The sequence below is a fragment of the Nerophis ophidion genome, linkage group LG22, assembly GCF_033978795.1.
Source record: "Nerophis ophidion isolate RoL-2023_Sa linkage group LG22, RoL_Noph_v1.0, whole genome shotgun sequence".
In the NCBI taxonomy this organism is placed as follows: domain Eukaryota; kingdom Metazoa; phylum Chordata; class Actinopteri; order Syngnathiformes; family Syngnathidae; genus Nerophis; species Nerophis ophidion.
The window spans coordinates 7,085,155-7,099,543 of NC_084632.1; the positions used below are offsets into that span (position 1 = coordinate 7,085,155).

The 14,389-nt window shown below is 44.6% G+C and overlaps 1 protein-coding gene across 1 annotated transcript; it reads left to right on the forward strand.

Annotated features, from left to right (window-relative positions):
- Positions 1-3,472: 3,472 nt before the first annotated feature.
- Positions 3,473-8,925, forward strand: s1pr4 (sphingosine-1-phosphate receptor 4). Its single transcript, XM_061883152.1, has one exon. The coding sequence runs from the start codon at positions 3,524-3,526 to the stop codon at positions 4,622-4,624; it is 1,101 nt and encodes a 366-aa protein (XP_061739136.1). The 5' UTR covers positions 3,473-3,523; the 3' UTR covers positions 4,625-8,925.
- Positions 8,926-14,389: the final 5,464 nt, after the last annotated feature.

A 14,389-nucleotide genomic window follows, 5' to 3' on the forward strand; every position in this document is an offset into this window, starting at 1 on the left:
GAAAACTAGTGCTGGTAATTGCTAGCTGTAAACAAAAAACTAGAGGCGCTAATTACGAGCTGGAAACTAGCGATGCTAATCCATAGCTGTAATCCAGTGCCGCTAATCGGGGTCTGAAAGCTAGCAGCGCTAATTGCTGATTTAAAACTCACAGCGCTAATTGCTAGCTAGGAAAATTGTGCCGCTAATCGCTGGTTGAAAGTGCTGGTAATTGCTAGCTGTAAACAAGAAACTAGTGGTGCAAATTACGAGCTGGAAACTAGCGCCGCTAATCTATAGCTGTAATCCAGTGCCGCTAATCGCCGGCTGAAAATTATCAGCGCTAATTGCTGACTTAATATTAGCAGCGCTAATTGCTAGCTAGGAAAATTGCGCCGCTAATTGCTGACTTAAAACACACTGTGCTAATTGCCAGCTGGGAAAATAGCGCCACAAATTGCTGGCTGGAGCTCGTAATTGCCAGCTGTAAACAAGAAACTAGCGACACTAATCGGTAGCGCCGACCTAGCGCACTAATTTCTGGCTTTAAAGTGTTGCCACTAAACACTAACAAGAAACTAACGGTGCTATTCGCTGACCGGAAAATAGCGCCACTAATCTGTAGACCGAAACTAGTGCCGCTAATCGCTGGCTGCAAAACCAGTGCGATAATCATTTGCTGGAACACAGTCCTCTAATTGCTGGCTTTAAACTAGCACTGCTAATCGATAGATGTAAACTAGCATTGCTAATTTCTGGCTGAAAGCTAGCAGCGCTAATTGCTGACTTAAAACTCACAGCGCTAATCCCTAACTCGGAAAATAGCGCCGCAAATCACTGGCTTGAAACTAGTGCTGGTAATTGCTATTTGTAAACAAGAAACTAGCGTCGCTAATCGGTAGCGCGGACCTAGCCCATTAATTCCTGGCTTCAAACCATCGGCGCTAATCTGTAACCCAAAACTAACGTCGCTAATCGCCGGCTGTAAACCAGTGCGATAATCGTTAGCTGGAACACAGTCCTCTAATTGCTGGCTTTAAACTAGCGCCGCTAATGACGAGCCGGTAGCTAGTGGTGCTAATTGCTGACCGGAACATAGCTGTGTTAATTGCTAGCTGGAAACTAGCGCCGCTAATCCATAGCTGTTATCTAGTGCCGCTAATCGCTGGTTGCAAGCTAGCAGCGCTAATTTCTGACTTAAAACCCACAGCGCTAATTCCTAGCTCGGAAAATAGTGCCGCAAATCACTGGCTGGAAACTAGTGCTGGTAGTTGCTAACTGTAAACAAGAAACTAGCGTCGCTAATCGGTAGCGCGGACCTAGCCCAGTAATTCCTGGCTTCAAACTATCGGCAATAATCTGTAACCCGAAACTAACGCCGCTAATCGCCGGCCGGAAACCAGTGCGATAATCGTTAGCTGGAACACAGTCCTCTAATTGCTGGCTTTAAACTAGCGCCGCTAATGACGAGCCGGTAGCTAGTGGTGCTAATTGCTGACCGGAACATAGCTGTGTTAATTGCTAGCTGGAAACTAGCGCCGCTAATCCATAGCTGTTATCTAGTGCCGCTAATCGCTGGTTGCAAGCTAGCAGCGCTAATTTCTGACTTAAAACCCACAGCGCTAATTCCTAGCTCGGAAAATAGTGCCGCAAATCACTGGCTGGAAACTAGTGCTGGTAGTTGCTAACTGTAAACAAGAAACTAGCGTCGCTAATCGGTAGCGCGGACCTAGCCCAGTAATTCCTGGCTTCAAACTATCGGCAATAATCTGTAACCCGAAACTAACGCCGCTAATCGCCGGCCGGAAACCAGTGCGATAATCGTTAGCTGGAACACAGTCCTCTAATTGCTGGCCGCTAATGACGAGCTGGTAGCTAGTGGTGCTAATCGCTGTGTTAATCGCTAGCTGGAAACTAGCGCCGCTAATCGCTAGCTAGGACCAAATTTAAGGTTAAAAAGAAATCTTGTATTGGTTTTGAAACTGAAAAATATCAAGTCGTTTAAAGGCCTACTGAAATGAGATGTTCTTATTAAACGGGGATAGCAGGTCCATTCTATGTGTCATACTTGATCATTTCGCCATATTGCCATATTTTTGCTGAAAGGATTTAGTAGAGAACATCCACGATAAAGTTCGCAACTTTTGGTCGCTAATAAAAAAGCCTTGCCTGTACCGGAAGTAGCAGACGATGTGCGCGTGACGTCACGGGTTGTGGAGCTCCTCACATCTGAACATTGTTTACAATCATGGCCACCAGCAGCCAGAGCGATTCGGACCGAGAAAGCGACAATTTCCCCATTAATTTGAGCGAGGTGAAAGATTCGTGGATGAGGATGTATAGAGTGAAGTACTAGAAGAAAAAAAAAGAGAAAAAGCGACGGTTCCAGGCGGCGTTTCGGATGTAATTAGACACATTTACTAGGATAATTCTGGAAGATCCCATCCATCCATCCATCATCTTCCGCTTATCCGAGGTCGGGTCGCGGGGGCAACAGCCTAAGCAGGGAAACCCAGACCTCCCTCTCCCCAGCCACTTCGTCTAGCTCTTCCCGGGGGATCCCGAGGCGTTCCCAGGCCAGCCGGTAGACATAGTCTTCCCAACGTGTCCTGGGTCTTCCCCGTGGTCTCCTACCGGTTGGACGTGCCCTAAACACCTCCCTAGGGAGGCGTTCGGGTGGCATCCTGACCAGATGCCCGAACCACCTCATCTGGCTCCTCTCCATGTGGAGGAGCAGCGGCTTTACTTTGAGTTCCTCCCGGATGGCAGAGCTTCTCGCCCTATGGAAGATCCCTTATCTGTTTATTGTTTTAATAGTGTTTTAGTGAGATTGTCAAGTCATACCTGAAAGTCGGATGGCTGCGGTGAACGCCAGTGTCTCTGAGAGAAGCCGAGGAGCCAAGATCACAGCTGCCTTTTTGAGCTGCAGGATGAGGTCGTATAACCCGCAGAGAGCCGACTTAATATCACAATTTTCCCATCCAAAAACTTCCTGGTTGACGTAGAGAAACATGTTCGCTTGACCGTTCTGTGTTAAAGCTTCACAACAAAGAAACACCGGCTGTGGTTCGGTGCTAAAGTCAGCTGCAATCCACCAACAGCATTCTTCTTTGACGTCTCCATTATCAATTGAACAAATTGCAAAAGATTCAGCAACACAGATGTCCAAAATACTGAGTAATTATGCGATGAAAAGAGACGACTTTTAGCCGTGTGTGGTGCTGGGCTAATATGTGCCCTCCAACCCGAGATGTCATCATTCCGCGACGTTTTCAACAAGAAACTCCGCGGGAAATTTAAAATTGTAATTTAGTAAACTAAAAAGGCCGTATTGGCATGTGTTGCAATGTTAATATTTCACCATTGATATATAAACTATCAGACTAGTGGGTTTTAAGTTTGAGTGGAAAAAGTTTGGACACCCTCCATTAAACGATTAATCGAAGCAACAGACGACCAGTCGAAGCATTTTGTCATCGATTAATCGTTAAAAGTTGCCGTCTTTCCCCCAGGCGAGCTCGGACCGAGGCCCCGTCTGGCCTTCATGGATCTCCTCTCCTCCCTCACGTCCTCGTCCTCCTGTCCCCACCTGTACCGCTGGGCCGGTTACCGCGGCAACGCCTCCCTCAGCCCGGTGATCCTGCGCCACTACAACCACACGGGCCGCCTGCAGAACCGGACGCCGGCGGCCTCCGACTCCCCGGGCGCCTCGGCGGCCGTCCTCCTCTCCCTCAGCGTCTTCATCGTGGCGGAGAACGCGCTGGTGCTGGCGGCCGTGGTCTCCCGGGTCCTGCGCAGCCGGCGCTGGGTCTACGTGTGCCTGGCCAACATCACGCTCAGCGACCTCCTGACCGGCGCCGCCTACCTGGTCAACGTCTGCATGTCGGGCGGCCGGACTTTCCGCCTGTCGCCGGCGCTCTGGCTCTTCCGGGAAGGCCTGCTGTTCGTGACCCTGGCGGCGTCCGTCTTCAGCCTGCTGCTGATCGCGGTGGAGCGCTACCTGACCATCATGAAGTCCGCCAGGAGCTCCTACTACCGGATCTACGGCCTGGTGGCGCTCTGCTGGGCTTTGGCGCTGGTGCTGGGGTTCCTCCCCTTGTTGGGGTGGAACTGCGTGTGCAGCCTGGACCGCTGCTCCACCCTTCTGCCGCTCTACTCCAAGACCTACATCCTCTTCGCCCTCCTCGTCTTCTTCCTCATCCTCCTGGCCATCGGCGTGCTCTACGGCGCCATCTACTGCCACGTGCACAAGAGCGCCCGACTCGGGCTCCAGCGGGGCCGCAGGCGCTCCACGGCCCTGCTGAAAACCGTGGTGGTCATCGTGGGGGTCTTCATGCTCTGCTGGGGGCCGCTCTTCTCCCTGCTGCTGGTGGACTTCTTCTGCACGTCGCGCCGATGCTCCGCGCTCTTCCGCGCCGACTTCTTCATCGCCCTGGCGGTCCTCAACTCCGCCGTCAACCCCGTCATCTACGCCCTGGGCAGCGGCGAGATGAGGCGGACCATGGCTCGGCTGCTCTGCCGCAAGGAGGCGCTCTCCTCCAAGGAGACCAGCAGCACCTCGGAGAACAAGGCCAGGAACCCCAAGGCCAGGAGAAAATGCCGGCTGAGTTCCACCACCAGCTGCCTGTCGGTTTCCAGTGGTTAGACCACGAATGGGCGCCCCCGCCCGTGCAAACAGGACCTGTGAACTCGTGCGGTAGAACCGCTTCCTCTCTGATGACACTTTGTTTAAAAGGAGCACAGATATCTTGCCGCTGGCAACGAAGGAGCCGCGGTTCAGTAGTTGAACCAGCGTGAAGCAGAAACCCAGTTGGAGCCCAAACGCCTGCAGGAGGTTGAAGACGTAGAGCGGGAGTGTCCAAACATTCCCTAGAGCAGGGGTCACCAACGCGGTGCCCGCGGGCCTGTTCTAAAAATAGCTCAAATAGCAGCACTTACCAGTGAGCTGCCTCTATTTTTTAAATTGTATTTATTTACTAGCAAGCTGGTCTCGCCTTGCTGGACATTTTTAATTCTAAGAGAGACAAAACTCAAATAGAGTTTGAAAATACAAGAAAATATCTTAAAGACTTGGTCTTCACTTGTTTGAATAAATTCATTTTTTACTTTGCTTCTTATTACGTTCAGAAAGACAATTTTAGAGAAAAAAAAATACAACCTTAAAAATGATTTTAGGATTTTTAAACACATATACCTTTTTTTACCTTTTAAGTTCCTTCCTCTTCTTTTCTGACGATTTGAATCATGGGTGTCAAACTCTGTTTAATTTCACTTGGCTCGGTCGGTAGAGTGGCCGTGCCAGCAACTTGAGGGTTGCAGGTCCGATTCCCGCTTCCGCCGTCCTAGTCACTGCTGTTGTGTCCTTGGGCAAGACACTTTACCCACCTGCTCCCAGTGCCACCCACACTGGTTTAAATGTAACTTAGATATTGGGTTTCACTATGTAAAGCGCTTTGAGTCACTTGAGAAAAGCGCTATATAAATATAATTCACTTCATATATATATATATGTATGTATGTATGTATGTATGTATGTATGTATGTATGTGTGCAGGCTTCACGGTGAAAGAGGGGTTAGTGCGTCTGCCTCACAATACGAAATTCCTGCAGTCCTGGGTTCAAATCTGTGTGGAGTTTGCATGTTCTCCCCGTGAGTGCGTGGGTTCCCTCCGGGTTCTCCGGCTTCCTCCCACCTCCAAAGACATGCACCTGGAGATAGGTTGATTGGCAACACTAAAAATTGGCCCTAGTGTGTGAATGTGAGTGTGAATGTTGTCTGTCTATCTGTGTTGGCCCTGCGATGAGGTGGGGACTTGTCCAGGGTGTACCCTGCCTTCCGCCCAATTGGGAATAAGCGGTAGAAAATGGATGGATGGATGTCAAACTCTGGCCCGCGGGCCGTTTAATTTCACTTGGCGCTTGGGGCGGCATAGCTCGGTCGGTAGAGCGGCCGTGCCAGCAACTTGAGGGTTGCAGGTTCGATTCCCGCTTCCGCCATCCTAGTCACTGCTGTTGTGTCCTTGGGCAAGACACTTTACCCATCTGCTCCCAGTGCCACCCACACTGGTTTAAATGTAACTTAGATATTGGGTTTCACTATGTAAAGTGCTTTGAGTCACTAGAGAAAAGCGCTATATAAATATAATTCACTTCATATATATATATGTATGTATGTATGTATGTATGTATGTGTGCAGGCTTCACGGTGGAAGAAGGGTTAGTGCGTCTGCCTCACAATACGAAGTTCCTGCAGTCCTGGGTTCAAATCCAGGCTCGGGATCTTTCTGTGTGGAGTTTGCATGTTCTCCCCGTGAATGCGTGGGTTCCCTCCGGGTACTCCGGCTTCCTCCCACCTCCAAAGACATGCACCTGGGGATAGGTTGATTGGCAACACTAAATGGTCCCTAGTGTGTGAAAGTGAGTGTGAATGTTGTCTGTCTATCTGTGTTGGCCCTGCGATGAGGTGGCGACTTGTCCAGGGTGTACCCCGCCTTCTGCCCGATTGTAGCTGAGATAGGCGCCGGGGAATAAGCGGTAGGAAATGGATGGATGGATGGATGTCAAACTCTGGCCCGTGGGCCGTTTAATTTCACTTGACCCTTGGGGCGGCATAGCTCGGTCGGTAGAGTGGCCGTGCCAGCAACTTGAGGGTTGCAGGTTCGATTCCCGCTTCCGCCATCCTAGTCACTGCCGTCTTTGGGCAAGACACTTTACCCACCTGCTCCCAGTGCCACCCACACTGGTTTAAATGTAACTTCGATATTGGGTTTCACTATGTAAAGCGCTTTGAGTAACTAGAGAAAAGCGCTATATAAATATAATTCACTTCACTTCACTTGAGGCAATATCAAATTAACATTAGATCCGGCCCGCCGCTGTAACACCGCATTCACCGCTAATAGTCTTACTTGCCAACCCTCACTATTTTCCCGGGAGACTCCCGAAGTTCAGTGCCCCTCTCCAATTTCATCTCCACGTCCGCTTTTCCTCCATACCAGGGGTCGGGAACCTTTTTGGCTGAGAGAGCCAAGAATTTTAAAAGGTATTTCCGTAAGAGCCATATAATATTTTTTTTACACCGAACACAACTAATCACCTACATGTTTAGGTAAAACCAACATTTATAGAGTATAATAAGTATGTTATTCTCTGTAATAACATTGTTATTCTGAAGCTAACTGTGGAGGGGGCGTGGCCTGCGGGCCTGCAGCGAAGCAGGGTGTGCCAGGACCGGCCTCGAAATCAGCGACAGGTGCGTAATATGGCCCACCTGGGCCTTGTTATCTAATCACCTGTCGCTCTGTTTATAAGCAGCAGCCAGGAGGAGAGACGGGGTTGGGGCTGCTAGCCAGAGTGCAAAGCGAGAACGAAAGAGAAAAAGAAAATTGCTGGAAAGCGACTGAGAGACTTATTGAAAAATAAAACAATATTGTAATCCTGAAACAGGCTCTCATGTCGGTGCTTGGTGGTCCGAAGAACCCCCAGGAGGGCAAGCCCCGCACTAATCAATGATAAATAAATAACTTTTTACCGTTAACGCAACTTCTTGAACAGGTGCGGTAGAAAACGGATGGGTGGATTAAAATGCACGAAAATGTTAAGGTTGGGTTTTATCAAATAAATTTCCCCCAAAAATGCGATTTATACTCCAGTGCGGCTTATATATGTTTTTTTCCTTCTTTATTATGCATTTTCGGCAGCTGCAACTTATACTCCGGAGCGACTTATACTCCGAAAAATAGGGTATATAGATATAAGGCTTCAAGCTATAAGCTCTAAACAGATTTTTTTGTTGCATTTTTGGTCCAAATATTGTTATGCTCCGATGCTAGGATCATCACATATTGTAGCTTTGTTCCTTTTTTCACATCCTTATTTCCTGTTTGCTCTGTCACCATGGTCGCTTATTTGTTCCACCCGCTCCCTTGTTTTTGACGCACACCTGTTTTGCTAATCACCTGCCTTATTTAAGCCTGCCCCTTTTTGTTATTTCATTCTCGGTTCCTAATTTGCTTTCACGCAAGAGATGACGACCTGCTTTCCATGTTTGTACTCGCTAGCTTTCGCGCTGCGTTTTTGTTTATTCCTAGCTCTCATGCTAATCGTTTTGTTTTCCCTTTTCATGCCTTTGTGCCAAGTGTTAGTGTGTCTGTTTATTTCCCTGGCTCCCATGCTAGCGCCATTTGTTTGCCTTTTCTGCAAATCACCAGTATTTTTGTTCTAGCCTGTTTTATTAGTTTAATAAATACTTATTTCTTACCTTACGCTGTGTTCTTGTCCGACGCATCCCTGGAAGAACATGTCCGGCATCGCTATGCCACGCAAGATTCAAAAATACAGCTTTTTTAAATTTGAACGTTACTTTTAACACTGTGATTACAAGCGGAATTATTCATTACTTACCGTGTCAAGCAGTGTCAGTTTGGATTTATCTGAGAGCCAGATGCAGTCATCAAAAGAGCCACATCTGGCTCTAGAGCCATAGGTTCCCTACCCCTGCTCTATACAAACAGCGTGCCGGCCCAGTCACATAATATATGCGGCTTCTACACACACACAAGTGAATGCAAAGCATACTTGGTCAACAGCCATACAGGTCACACTGAGGGTGGCCGTATAAACAACACTGTTACAAATATGCGCCACACTGTGAACCCACACCAAACAAGATTGACAAATTTTGGGAGAACATTCACACCGTAACACAACACAAACACAACAGAACAAATACCCAGAACGCCTTGCAGCACTAACTCTTCCGGGACGCTACAATATATCACCAAACTACGTCTACCTCAACCCCACCGCCAAAAAAAGGCATTCAATTTTTATTTAAATTTTATTTGATATGCCATTGATATTTTTTAATTATTATTATTATTTGAAACTCTATTTTGCATGTCACTATAAAGTTATTTGAGTTTGACACCCCTGATTTAAATCAATGTTCAAGTAAATTAATTTTTTTGTTGTAAAGAATAATACATACATTTTAATTTAATTCTTCATTACAGCTTCTGTTTTTCCGATAATGAATTTGTGTAATATTTTTTTAAACTTATTATGATTAAAATAAAATAAAAATGTTCTGGCAAATCTAGAAAATCTGTAGAATCAAATTTAAATCTTATTTCAAAGTCTTTTGAATTTCTTTTACATTTTTTGTTCTGGAAAATCTAGAAGAAATAATGATTTGTCTTTGTTAGAAATATAGCTTGGTCCAATTTGTTATATATTCTAACAAAGTGCAGATTGGATTTTAAACTATTTAAAACATGTCATCAAAATTCTAAAATTAATCTTAATCAGGAAAAATTACTAATGATGTTCCATAAATTATTTTTTTTATTCGAATTAGCCAGTTTTTCTCTTCTTTTTTCATTTGAATTTTGAATTTTAAAGAGTCGAAATTGAAGATAAACTATGTTTCAAAATTTTATTTTCCTTTTTTTTCCTGTTTTCTCCTCTTTTAAACCGTTCAATTAAGTGTTTTTTTCATCATTTATTCTCTACAAAAAAACCTTCCGTAAAAGGAAAAAAAATGTACGACGGAGTGACAGACAGAAATACCCATTTTTTATATATATATAGATTTATTTATTAAAGGTAAATTCAGCAAATTGGCTATTTCTGGCAATTTATTGAAGTGTGTATCAAACTGGTAGCCCTTCACATTAATCAGTACCCAAGAAGTAGCTCTTGGTTTCAAAAAGGTTGGTGACCCCTGCCGTAGAGACAGTGTATTGCATTTTTCCCATCATGCATTGTAATGGGTAAATATATATATATATATATATATATTTTTTTTATGGTGCTTGCACATGTTTTATAATATCCACAAAGTTCAGTGAACAGGTTGCGTAAAGTGTTGACTATTTGTGTTGGTTGCATTTTTTTTTTTGTCTGCCATGACTAGGGAAAGTTGTTTGGATTGGGTCCTATAAGTACATGCTGTGCAAATTTTACCCATTGTCCATAAAAATGGGGGCAAATTAAACTGATGTTGTCCCACGTGTCAAAGTGAAGATGCTGGCGGGCTAGAGTTTGGACCTTGCTGAGTTCGATGAAGATCGGGACTGTCCAAACTTCTTGACTTCAGCATTAGGCTAAAAAAAACAACCTCTTTAAAGTTTTGTGACCAATCAAAAATATCAATCAGCTTAAATGCGTAAAACATGGATAAGTGTGGAGATCGTTCAGCATTTTTTCCATTACATTTTTTGTGTGTGCCATGACTAGGGAAGGTTGTTTGAATTGGGTTGTATAAGTAAATGTTGTGCTGTAGCACCAGTCTCAAAACAAAATTTATGGTCATTCATTCGTTGTCCTTAAAAATGGTGCCAAATTAAACTCATGTCGTCTCGCGGGCCCAAACTGAAGATGCTGGCAGGCTGGAGTTTGGACCTTGCTGAGGAAGATGAAAATTGGGGGTGTTCAAACTTTTTGACTTAAAAAATTACCTCTTTAAAATTTTGTAATCAATCAGGAATATCAATTAACTTAAAAGCGCGAAACATGGATAAGTGTGGAGAACATTTTGCATTATACCCATTGTCTTTTTTTTGCACCATGACTGGGGAAGGTTGTTCGGATTGGGTTGTACAAGTAAATGCTGTGATGCATCCCCATCTCAAATCACAATTTATGGTCATTGACCTGATGGTCGTGGTCCACAAAATGGTGGCAAATTAAAATCATGTTTAAAATTACATGGTGATGGATAGATCTGAAGTTGGTCTATAGATATTTACGTATTGAAAGTTAGAAAAAGAGTTCAAGGGGGGAAAAAAATCTCACAGCCATAGCACACACAAACATGACCATGACTTCTGTTTAGTTTGAGCAGCCCTTTTACTGCCGTGTTACAGGCACCAATGGGAAAGAATTAAAGTGTGAAAATAAACATTTACAAGCTCTTTTATTTCTTCTATAGCGCAGAAAGTAGAGTATTTATATTTATAACAACAATTAAAGGCCTCCTGAAATTAGATTTTCTTATTTAAACGGGGATAGCAGGTCCATTCTATGTGTCATACTTGATCATTTGGCCATATTGCCATATTTTTGCTGAAAGGATTTAGTAGAGAACATCAACAATAAAGTTCACAACTTTTGGTCGCTAATAAAAAAGCCTTGCCTTTACAGGAAGTAGCAGACGATGTGCGCGTGACGTCACGGGTTGTGGAGCTCCTCACATGTGAACATTGTTTACAATCATGGCCACCAGCAGAGAGAGCGATTCAAACCGAGAAAGCGACAATTTCCCCATCAATTTGAGCGAGGATGAGGAAAGTGAGAGTGAAGGACTAGAAAGAAAAAAAAAAGAGCGATGCAGATATTATTAGAAAAATTTACTAGGATAATTCTGGAAAATCCCTTATCTGCTTATTGTGTTACTAGTGTTTTAGTGAGATTATATGGTCGTACCTGTTCAACCTGAAAGTCAGAGGGGTGTGTGACCGCCAGTGTCTCCGAGGGAAGCCACGTTTCATCGACGAGGCGAAGGCAGCCGATGCTTCCCCCACGGTTGAAGCATCCAACAGTCAGGGGCGGCCGGTGGGAAGAGGCAAGAGAGTCCGCAGCTCTCTCTTTGACAGGTGCAGGAGGAACGACTTAGCTCATGTCTACGGTAAGAGCAGACTTATTACCACCATTTTCTCACCGAAACCTGCCGGTTGACATGTGGTAGAGAACCATGTTCGCTTGACCGCTCTGTTCCATAGTAAAGCTTCACCGTCATCTTTCGGGAATGTAAACAAGGAAACACCAGTTGTGTTTGTGTTGCTAAAGGCGGCCGCAATACACCGCTTGCCACCTACATCTTTCTTCTTTGACGTCTCCATTATTAATTGAATAAATTGCAAAAGATTCAGCAACACAGATGTTCAGAATACTGTGTAATTATGCGATGAAAAGAGACGACTTATAGCTGTGAATGGTGCTGGACCAAAATGTTCTCTACAATGCGTGACGTCACGCGCACGCGTCATCATACCGCACGTTTTAGCATGATACTTCCGCACGAAATTTAAAATTGCAATTTAGTAAACTAAAAAGGCCGTATTGGCATGTGTTGCAATGTTAATATTTCATCATTGATATATAAACTATCAGACTGCGTGGTCGCTAGTAGTGGGTTTCTGTAGGTCTTTAAGTACTTGTTTAAAGGCCTACTGAAACGAGATTTTCTTATTTAAACGGGGATAGCAGGTCCATTCTATGTGTCATACTTGATCATTTGGCGATATTGCCATATTTTTGCTGAAACGATTTAGTAGAGAACATCGACGTTGAATTTCGCAACTTTTGATCGCTAATAAAAAAGCTTTGCCTGTACCGGAAGTAGCAGACGATGTGCACGTGACGTCACGGGTTGTGGAGCTCCTCACATCCTCACATTGTTTACAATCATGGCCACCAGCAGCAAGAGCGATTCGGTCCGAGAAAGCGACAATTTCCCTATTAATTTGAGCGAGGGTGAAAGATTTGTGGATGAGGAAAGTTAGAGTGAAGCACAGAAAAAAAAGAAAAAGAAAACGCGATGGCTCCAGGCGGCGGCAGTGAGCATTTCAGATATAATTAGACACATTTACTAGGATAATTCTGGAAGATCCCTTATCTGCTTATTGTTTTAATAGTGTTTTAGTGAGATTGTTGTCACAACTGGTCTTGGACATGGATTGTTTCTTCGATGCAGATGAGGATGAGCACGTGAGTACATGACATTTATTTGATAAACAAACAAACAACAAAAAGCGCTCACACTGGAGGTACAAAACTTGGCTACACAGTACAAACGTGAAACAAAAACCCCTGCTCGATGGCATGAAATGATGGAGATAAACCAAAGGACTTTGCACAAAAACAATTGGTTATGAACTACAAACAGAGACTTACTTGGACAAAATGAACAGCGTAGCAAGGCATGAAGCAGCATGGGTAGCGTGTGTGGCTGAGAACAGGGACGTGACAGGTGAAAACTAATGAGTTGGCATGGAGACGAAAACAAACCAGGAAGTGCCAAGACAGAACTAAATGTCCAAAATCAAAACATGACAAAACAAAACATGATCCATAGGTGTGACAATTGTAAAGTTATACCTGAAAGTTGGATGGCTGCGGTGAACGCCAGTGTCTCTGAGAGAAGCCGAGGAGCCAAGATCACAGCTGCCTTTTTGAGTTGCAGGAGAAAGTCGCATAATCCGCTGAAGTCTCCGGTAAGAGCCGACTTAATATCACAATTTCCCCATCCAAAAACTTGCTGGTTGACGTAGAGAAACATGTTCGATTGACCGCTCTGTTTAAAGCTTCCCAACAAAGAAACACCGGCTGTGTTTCGGTGCTAAAGGCAGCTGCAATCCACCGCTTTCCACCAACAGCATTCTTCTTTGACGACTCCATTATTAATTGAACAAATTGCAAAAGATTCAGGAAAAAAGATGTCCAAAATACTGTGTAATTATGCGATGAAAAGAGACAACTTTTAGCCGTGTTTGGTGCTGGGCTAATATGTCCCCTCCAACCCGAGACGTCATCATTTGAGCGAGGATGAAAGATTCGTGGATGAGGACGTTTAGAGTGAAGTACTAGAAAAAAAAAAGAGAAAAAGCGACGGCTCCAGGCGGCGTTTCAGATGTCATTAAACACATTTACTAGAATAATTCTGGAAAATCCTTTATCTGCTTATTGTTTTAAGAGTGTTTTAGTGAGATTGTAAAGTCATACCTGAAAGTCGGATGGCTGCGGTAAACGCCAGTGTCTCTCAGAGAAGCTGAGGAGCCAAGATCACAGCTGCTTTTTTTAAGTCGCAGGAGGAAGTCGCATAATCTGCTGAAGTCTCCGGTAGGAGACGACTTAATATCACAATTTTCCCATCCAAAAACTTGCTGGTTGACATGTGGTAGAGAAATATGTTCGCTAAAGCTTCACAATCAACAAAGTAACACCGGCTGTGTTTCGTTGCTAAACCAGCTGCAATCCACCGCTTTCCACCAACAGCATTCTTCTTTGACGTCTCCATTATTGTTTGAACAAATTGCAAAAGATTCAGTAACACAGATGTCCAAAATACTGTGTAATTATGCGATGAAAAGAGACGACTTTTAGCCGTGTTTGGTGCTGGGCTAATATGTCCCCTCCAACCCGAGACGTCATTTGAGCGAGGATGAAAGATTCGTGGATGAGGACGTTTAGAGTGAAGTACTAGAAAAAAAAAAAGAGAAAAAGCGATGGCTCCAGGCGGCGTTTCAGATGTCATTAAACACATTTACTAGAATAATTCTGGAAAATCCTTTATCTGCTTATTGTTTTAAGAGTGTTTTAGTGAGATTGTAAAGTCATACCTGAAGGTTGGATGGCTGCGGTAAACGCTAGTGTCTCTCAGAGAAGCCGAGGGGCCAAGATCACAGCT

What these genes read in the sequence shown, in the direction of transcription:
- s1pr4 (XM_061883152.1), top strand. Translation starts at nt 3,524, where the DNA reads ATGGATCTCCTCTCCTCCCTCACGTCCTCGTCCTCCTGTCCCCACCTG.